Source organism: Neovison vison, chromosome 9, assembly GCF_020171115.1.
Source record: "Neovison vison isolate M4711 chromosome 9, ASM_NN_V1, whole genome shotgun sequence".
In the NCBI taxonomy this organism is placed as follows: Eukaryota; Metazoa; Chordata; class Mammalia; order Carnivora; family Mustelidae; genus Neogale; species Neogale vison.
The window spans coordinates 34,302,587-34,312,500 of record NC_058099.1 but is presented as its reverse complement, the minus strand read 5'-3'; the positions used below and the strand labels follow the sequence as shown (position 1 = coordinate 34,312,500).

The 9,914-nt window shown below is 31.3% G+C and overlaps 1 protein-coding gene across 4 annotated transcripts in view; it reads left to right on the top strand.

Moving 5' to 3' along the window:
* Positions 1–9,914, top strand: part of ZCCHC7 (zinc finger CCHC-type containing 7) — a 249,919-nt gene that overhangs the window by 218,724 nt on the left and 21,281 nt on the right. For all 4 annotated transcript variants that reach the window (XM_044265342.1, XM_044265339.1, XM_044265340.1 and 1 more), the window contains exon 6: positions 2,130–2,165. In XM_044265342.1, coding sequence (XP_044121277.1) covers positions 2,130–2,165 — 36 coding nt within the window. The remainder of the gene's footprint in view (positions 1–2,129; positions 2,166–9,914) is intronic.

The following is a 9,914-nucleotide window of genomic DNA, read 5'->3' as shown; positions in this document are numbered from 1 at the left end:
GACACCATTTTGAGGTGAAAACAATTTCTTCCTTTTAAGCTTACATAGACATATATTAGATAGAAATTAGTAAAGTGAAACTGTCAGTGGGAATGTTGTGTAAAAGTACTTATATGAGTTAAGATAGGGTTTTTTAAAATTGTAATACTATTGTCTAATAAGAAAAGTTTCATGTCTCTCCCTATTAATTTTCTATATCAAGCATCATCTTCATGTACAGAGCAATCAGATGATTGTTCAAAAACCAAGTAATTCTTTCTTTTATTACTAAATTGCTGCAACACAAGAAAAGGTCACATGGTAGAGTGGCATTCTGCCAGTGTATGACAACTCAGTGATTGCGATTTTTCAACCGTATTATTCTGAGGACATTGTGGTAATCAAGAACTATCCATAACTAATGTATAAATAACTGCTTGCTTATCTCTACAGTAATCCAACTCAAATTATATATACACAGCAAAAAGCTTATGATAGAAGATAGGAAATGAATATTTAAAGGTATATTTACATTAGATCTTTGTGTGTAAATATGTTTATTAAAACAAATATGTATGTACAAAAATATGTTTTATTGAGAACGTTTGTAGCCTACAAGTTTGTGGCTATTACTTGATACCTAACATAATCTTTGTCTTCTGAAGCTACTTTTTACTTCTTAAAATAGTTTCCTTTTGATCAGTGTTGGTCATCCAGAAATCACTGTATACAAGTGGCTTTTTTTAGTTAGACACTTTAGTTTGCATGGATATGACATTTCAGTTGGAAAGCTAACCACTAAATAGTCTAATTTACACACCTTTAGATGTAGGATAGTTAAGCTTCAAATACATAAGGGATAAAATCTTCAGCATAGTTAGAACTAGCTACTCTTTTTTTGTCTAATCAGTTATGATGATATAATCAGTAGAGGTTTTCCCACTCAAAAACTATTTTCTGTTATTACCATACCCATATCTTTAGATTGTATGAATTATCTTTGTTAGCTTTGTCACTACCTTGAAAAATAAAGAGGAATAACAAATCAGGTAAAGAATTGTTTCAAAGTGTATGTCAAGGATAATAAAGGTTTGAAAAAGATTCAGTTCATTCCAGTTTTAGGCATGTGTGTGTGTGTACATATATGTATGTATACACACATTTTTAAACAAAAGCTATACATTCACATTTACTTTAGGAACTGCCATTTGCTTAGCTTGGTTTAATATATTTTAGTTACTGCTATAATATAATTATAAAAAATACTTTCTGTCATCAACTGTTCTTTTCCTCAGAAGATGGCAGATCAATAAAACGTAAGAACTTGGTTAGAAAGTGTTTCCCTAACAGAGTCCTAATTTAAGTATAAGAAAAGAAGATTTATTATTTGTATCCACAAGGAATTATCTCCTGTTTTTTGTTTGTTTGTTTTTGCTGCTGTTGTTTGTTGCTTGTGTGTGTTTGTTACCTATTCTAGCTTCAGTAAATCCATATTTTACAAAATCACTGAGATTTTTTTTAAGTTATTTGCCTATAAATGTACAGATAGAGAAGGCACCTTTTAAGGGAAAAGATGTGGACTTCAGATTCTTGAAGCTGTTTTTGTTTTAATTCTCTTTTTACTCTATTTCACAGAGGATTGAAGGTTAGCAGCAAGTGATTTGGTAAAGGATGGCAACAGACATCAGAAATATATAACCACAGTGAAGTCTTCTTTAAAGCTATTAAATTGGTTTTTGTTTGTTTTTGTTTTTGTTTTTTTTATCATACTAGCAAGGTTCAAAATGTTCTTTTTAAAAGGTGTACTTATTGAGTCTTATTGATTTTGACCACTGCTGTTCATTTATCAGTTTAACTGAGTTATGGCTCTTAATCACATCTTAGTGCCCCAAAACTTCTAACCTGAAAAGAAAAAAAGAGAGAGAAAACTTTGTTACTGGCTTTCTGACAATGGCAGGGAGTGTGTTAAACCAGTGTAAAATTCAATTAAACTGTCTAGCCAGGTTTTTGAAGCTGAAATGCAGACCCTTTCTGTTAAGCTTCTTATTTTCCTGTGACCGACACCGGTGGATGCTGGGTTATGCCAAAACCAACAGGCTGTAAAGTACCTTGTTTCATGCTCCCAGCTGATCAATATTTTTATTTTCCAGGCTTGCCCAGAAATCTGGAGGCAGTATCACCTAACGGTGAGTAGAAACACCTTTTTTATTTTCCCAAGACCTAGCCTATTTATCCTTCTCTGAACTGCTGACCATAAAATATAGACAAGCATCTTCTACTGGAAGATAATAAACATCTGAAGAGTTTTTGCACTGAGAAAGCAATAATATACTTTTCCTCTTCTCCCCTGCCCACCAGTCTGTTCTCTATCTTCCTGTTCTGAAAAGATTTTGATTGTTTTTTTTATTACTCACGTCATTTAATGATTACATCATGGTATCTCAGTCTTCCTGGACTACATTCATTAAATTAAAGGGGAAAAGTATGCTGGGAGCCATAGAAAAAATAATAGTAATCAAGTATCTTTAAACTGTTATATTATCTACAGTCCATAAGCACACAATCCATAATATCTTCCATAATCATTTTTCTGGCTTTACTGAAATTTTTAGCACATTTTTTAATGAAACTAAAAAAAGCTCAATGTATCTTTCATATAGAACAATTCAACTGTCATATCCTTAAGTTCCTCTTAACTTACTCAGAGTATATAAACATCTGCTTAATATCATTCAGGTTATTCAATTATCTGGGTTCTTCTTACTCTGAATTTAGGCTAAATAGAAGTAGAAAACATAATTTACTATGGAATCAGTTGACTAGTGCTCAGTGTTACGAAGCTGGTTTTTAATATTCAACTTAAATAATTTCAGTAATTCACCATAGCCCTGGTAGTCATTTTTTCATATAATAAATGTGCTACACTGAGTAAAACACAATAATAAAAACATTGTTCTTATAGTTACACAGTTATAACAGTGTTATAAAAGCTGTTCCTTAAGGTTAACATATCAAAAAGGTTTTGGTTATAGGAATCCAAGTGGCAAAAATAGAAAGACATGTCCTCTTACTGCTCTCCTCCTGTAGCAATAAAAAGTAAACCGTGACTCAAACTACCAATATGTCTATCACAGGCCCAGGACGCAAGGAATAATACATGTTTTCATGAGGAATATGTTTTCATATTCTGTTATCACTGTTAAATCTATGTAAAAATTCTCAATGGAAAGCTATGGTTCCTTCAGTCCCAAATTGGGTTTTGTTAAAATATTTAGTGTTATACCAAAACACACATGAACATGCCCCTGTGTATGTTAAGACACATATCTTACAGATATAACCCATATGGATATATCATGTTTATACTTATGTAGCAGATTTTTTGTCCTCACATGCTGGGGTGAAATCATTGTAGCCTAAACTTGATTGAAATCCAATCATATATTTTTCAACATCATAGTCACTTTTTATAACTACATAGCAGTTTTCTTCATCAGTATTTTTATTAATAGCCTAATGATTTGGCAATTTCATTTCTTTTCCCTTTTCCCCTAAGTTAGAGAATTCCAGCCTTGAAAACTTGAAGTGTGGGAAGTATTGCTCTAAAGACACTCTTTTCATTACTTGCACCTATTTTCTTTTATATAACTATCATAGAAGGATAGAAATCGGTGTTTAGTATAACAGAATTATTGAAGGGTTGTTTGATATTATAGCTTTTGAAAAACATTTTAAAAAGAATAGTTGGGAAAAAACAAGTGAAAACAGAATGAATTTGTCTCTGGGGGAGTTACAATATATTCTGCTTATAAGTATAACATAATCATTTTGAAAGTCTGTTTTTCTGATTAATTTTTCAAAATAATGCTGTAGGTAACTATCATGATTTCTAATTGTCAAGTTTAAATTAATACTTAGTAATTCAGAATTAGTTTACTATGCAAATATAAATGGTAAACTAGTACAGTTACAACGTGTGTCTATGTATCAGTCCGTCTAAAATAAAATCAGTAAATAATTAGGTATATGCAAATCCAAATGTTTGTAATTAAGCAATATTTAATCTTGAATAAAAGCAAGATGCATGGTGAGTTTCATCATCTTCAGCCCTTTTACTAGGCGATGGACTGCCATCTATTGACTTATAGTAGCCCTCACATGTGAATGTGCCATCACTCCGCAATGACCAAGCAATGAAACCTAAGTTAGAATTGCCACTGTATATTCCTTTAAACCAGTCTTCTTAAAACTCTGGAAATTTCCGCATTTAATCATTGATTAATTTTCTTTTACTTGGAAAGGGTCCATTTCTTACCCAAAATGAACTGTGCTTTTGGGGGAATAAGTTGATTAGTGTTTATCCAGTTTGGAAATGCCTACATTGAGAACTTCTCAGTTGCTTTTATCTGCTTTTTATCAGTAAGACCAGAAGGACAGTTAAACAGCTTAAAGTTTGACAACAACTACAATTTAAGGTCTGTTTAGGAATTGCTTTCTTTCTTTAAAATAAAAAGTCTGTAGATTAAATAGAGCATTATTTCTCATATACACAAGAAAGATGGTGAAGTTGATTGGTATAAGTGGACTTGTAAAATGTTCCAAATCAAAAATTTCTTAAGACACATTCTAAAGTAAGAAAATTAAAGAAGGGAAATGTTCATTGTTTTCAGCAGTTAAGTGAGATAAAAATAAAGTCTTCTTAACAGCTTGTATCTGAATACAACCTAAAATAGAACAGCTTCTTAACCAAACTTGACTGGACTTCATTAAAAATAACTAAGACCATCATTCTAAAGGGTACATGCCAATAAAACTCTGATAAAAAGATACTTCATGTATATCTACATAGATTCATATGCATATTATGTATGCATGTTAGAACAACTAATTTAGCTATGTCATTTTTCTAGTATATTTTTCTGGTATATTTTAATGACTATAAACTTGTGCCATATAATTCAATGAATTTAGACAATCACTTTGGAGCCCTGCATGGGAAAAAGAAAAATATATTATTTTTACTTAGCAATTAAGTAATTTCCCCAAATAGTTTATGTATCTACTCCTCCAGAAACGTTTGTAAAGTTTTTTAAATCTTCAATACTATACCACTGTTCTTGTATTTTAATTTCTGTTATATTTTCAGATTTTGGTAGCCTGACTTTGAATATTCTTTTTCATCTTTCAGATAACTCAGTCTAGATAAAATTTTCCCTCTTGAACTATTCAAGAAGGAAAGTCCCTTCCCCCATTCCCTGTCATTTCTAGTCTCATTTATATTAAAAATCCTAGGCCAAAATGGCCACCAACAGAGTTTTACAATCAACAGAATTTTTAACTAGTAAAGGCTATAATTTGACATGCTTTGGACATTTTGTTAATCTTGTTTTTAATCTACTTACTTTAAAAAAAGTAACTAGGAGTTTGCTATTTGGGGGCTGTGTGTGTTAAGAATCAAAAAGGACAATACATCTTTTATGTTTAATTTTGCGCCTGGATTTCTTTGTGTGCTTTGTTAAAATATGTTACAACCTACTATCTTTATAGCTAACAATTTAAATAGAAAGAAAATGTAACTTTTTTGGAAGAATTACCTTTTAAATGTTTCTTTTTATATGGTGTTTGGAATGCCTAGAATTCACACTTAAAAAGTAAAATACTTGCTGTCAGGGAAATGAGGAGAAGTAGGATTTCTTTGCCTTCTTGTCTAGCCTAGTAAAAAGCTGGTGACCGGAATTCAGTAGTAATCCACAATGTCTTACCTGAGCTAGTTGAATGCCAGAGTGTATTTTATGGACCATAATTAACAGTTTCGTTTCCTTTTGCTCCTCAGTTTTTCTCTGCTTACTTGGGAACATCAATCTAGAAATGTGTTTTCTGGGTTTTCACAGTATGGAAATGAGGGTTTTACACTAAAGGAGAATGTTACTCTAAAGCATCCTATGCCATGCCACACAGAAGGTAACCCTAAATGGGAACAGATTTAAATTGAACTCCAGAGCTATGCTCTAGTCCAAAAGGGAGGAATAACAAAGTGGAATTTGGTTGTGAGGCAAAAGGTATCCAAAAGTTTTTATCCTGGAATTGTGATGTAAAATAGTATGGGTAATAGTTTTCTAACTGCCTAACCCTGGAGTGGATTTTTAAAAAATAACTTAAATGAAAAATTGAGTTTCCAGAAGTCAGCCCAAGCCAGAATCTTTTCTTTTTTGCGGGGGAGGGGGTGGAGAACACCTCATTCTCTCTTAATTGAATACGTATTGGGAATCCTAAATCTTTTTCTGAGAGCTCTTTGACTACATAAGCAGAACTGCAAAACCCATAAGAACCCATCCACAAAAGATACGATATGTCCTTTTCCATGGGTGTGTTTAAGAAAATAGAACTGGTTACATACTGTTTTTAAAGTGTTCTATAACTCCAGAATCAAGTGAGAACTAGGCCTCATTCTATTTTGGAACATTTAAATCAACTTTTTGGAGGGTACCTTATCTTGAGGCCTGGCATACAGATTATCATATACAAATTCATCTCAGAGGCTCATATTTTGGTAGTTCAGTTCACTTTGCGGACTTCCTCAAGAACCAGGAATACTCTTGTTTCAACTGTAGGGGTTTTCCCCCCACACAGGATCTGGTATTGCTGCTTCAATGTTTTGATGGGTTAAAAGTTGCTATTGAGATTTTATATCTGTCAATTTTCAGAGATTTAGTTTTCACAATAAATATGCCCTTACTGCTGAAATACTACTAAGGTGAGTGTAATCATGCTGTGATGATTCAGAAGGCACTCAGCTATTTTGTAGTACCTCAAGGCTGTCTTCCCATTGTACTACAAGGTAAATAGGAAAATGCTTTGTTTCAAGTTACTTGGTGTCTGACTAAAAACAATTTCTGAATGAGCACTGATGACTATTTTCTGTTACTCCATGTTCAACATAGATAGAAAAGACATTTGGATAGTGACTAAAACTTTAAAATATTTTTTGGATGGAAAATTTATGTGAATGCTTATATATATATTTAAATACTCACCTTGTTCTTAAAGTGTGTAATGTCAATATTTTGCTAGCAATTTTTACTTCAATCTCACCATGTTTAGAATTTAGTATAAAATGTACTTACTACATTTACAGAGTAGGTCAACTGAGCTTCCTTTCCTTTTTTTTTTTTAATAAATCTTTATTTCACTGGCATGTTGGACCACATTTTTCTAGAACTTATCATTGGAAGCAATTGGAAAATGCAATTTCAGAGCAAATGAAACCTGGAATTATCAATCTCAATAAATGAGATTCATTTAAAAATAAATACAGTTTTCCAAATCATCCAAAAGCCATTTTCTAAAGCTTCTGTGAAAGAAAGAGGAAAAAATGAACATTGTGAATTATAAATGCACATGTTATTTTTCCCCTCACAGTGTTCCTCAGAAATTTAGACATTGTATGTATACAAACTTATTAATGAATGGGAGTAGAATAAAATTTAGATTTGTATAGAATTTATTATTTATTTAGTGACACACATAGGAGAGCCTTCATATATTCTTCTTTTCTACGAAATACTGAGCTGTCATTGCCTTCAGAGAGAATTTCCAACTTTTTGACTTTCAGTATTTTGATGCGAAAATTAATTTGTTTTAAATGAGAAATCAATATGGCATATTTTGAGTAGATTTTTTCTTGTGTTAAGATATTTAATATCAATGCTTTATGACATTAATTCTCTTATAAATTTAAGTATTTCAGATAATCAAACAATGAAAATTATGCAGCAGTCACACAATTTATGAAAGATTCATTATAAATGGTTTGACCTGGGTGCAGCTGTGTTTTTCCCATCTTCTAAATATCTGAAGATGTGTCCTAGTCACTGATCATCGTGTCATTTTTTAGGTAGCGCATGTTGTTCAGTAATAAATTAATTGAACCTAAAGCTCTACTATAAACAGTTAACTTTTTTTATTTGACAAAAAAGTCCCTGTGCCTTTTTGTCTGCCCCTTAGTAGCTGGGGACAAATACCATTGCATTTAGGACTTCCATATTTACTATAGGGGGTTCAGGTTTTACTTCTATTTTAAAAATTTAAGGGAATACTTATTGTGGACTTTTTTTTTTTTCCCCTGTTGGCAAAGATTTCTCCTGAGGTTGATAGAAGGATGCAAATTAATTTGAACTTTTCAGAGCCCTTTCATGTTCCCTAGGTGTAGTCACCTTTACTTACAAAGGAATTATAGTTAGTCATTATAGGGGCAATAGCTTCTTAATACTTACATTCTGTGGTAATAAAATTTTATTTCTAAGTATTTGTAATTTTAATATATAACATTTTTAAAGTATTTTATTCTCCTTAAGAAACACATACATTCTTCACATAATTGCAAATAAAACTACATTTTTTTTTTACTTAAAACTCTACATTTTGAAATAGGACTCTCATTATAACAAAAATCAATATAAACGGGTAGCCTGAGAATGTTCGAAATCCAGTTTAACACTTCATGATGTTATGTAATAAATTATAGTTTAAAAATCTGAAATGCTGAATGATGCCTATTCTTTGTCATGTTAACCATGCATAAAGAGAATAGAAGTATTATGTAGAATAATTTTAGCATATTTAAGTGGTTATCTTTCATATGTATTTTGAACAGGTGATTCATGCCATTCCTTAAATAAATATATTCCACCTGATTGAACTTGTCATAATCTTCCCTGGACATTTTAGTGCAAGAGTAAAAGTAGATAAAGTATACTGGACCAATGATACTTGTATTAAACATCCCTTTTTAGTAGTCATGCATGTAAATGACATGGTAGATTACAGTAATTCCTAACAGGTCTTAAGTATTTAGGAATCACTTAGTTACTCACAGTCATGATCAACCATAACCTTTAAGGGTTTTGGTCAGTCATTTGAATAATCTGCAGGGAAAGACTCCTGAAAGAACCCCTTGACTTGTTGACATGAACAGTCTCTCTGAACTAGTGTTATATTTTCTGTTACGGTGTAAACTGTATTAGTAATCTTAAATTGAATTAAGTTCAAGATTTTAAAAGCCAAATCTCTTAAATGACTAAAAGTTAATGAATCATTAATAAAATCAATCAGATTTTAGACTTGAAGTTCATTTGCCATTTGATCCCCACATATAAGAAAGTCATAAGAGTTATGTTTTTGTACATTTGAAATTATTTTCTTTCAACTACCTTGAACTCAGCAATGGTCATCCAAAACTAATATCCTTGGGGTTTTTTTAAATATCAAAAATATTATATGAGGAAAAATGCTACATATTTAGAGACCATTTAACCAAAATAAATAAATAAATAAAATTTAATACCCTTGGAATTAAAATAGACCTTTGCCTTATCTGGTGTACCAATACACCAATGTAGATCACATTTCAAAACAAGAGTTTCTCCATGGGAATGTTCAGAAACCCATATTAGCTTTGTAAAAAGAATTGATGTGTATAAATCAGTTGGTAATAAAGGTACCACATTATTTTCATGCCTTTTTTCAAAATTCATATGAAGTCAAATCTATTAGATTAATTATAAAATCATCTTTATAACTTTGTAATGTATCTGTGTCTATAAATACTGATATTATGTAAATATTGTTTACATGTATTTGTGGATTACCTCACATTTCTTTTCAGTTAGAGTAACTAAATTTTGGATTGTTCATTAGCTTTGTTTATACAATAAAACCTCAGTTTGTCTTTCTTGGATCTCTCCTGTTTCCTTTTTTTATAGTTACACCTCCTCATATAGTTATTCCTCCTCATTTTACTGAAGTCCTTAAAAAACATGCTATAAAATTGATTTAAAGGGGCAGACTTATTTCTGAGAAAATTACTAGGGAATGTTGTTCTTATTATAATAGAGAAAGGAATGCCAGCTTTGGGATCAGACATTGGCTTATATTCT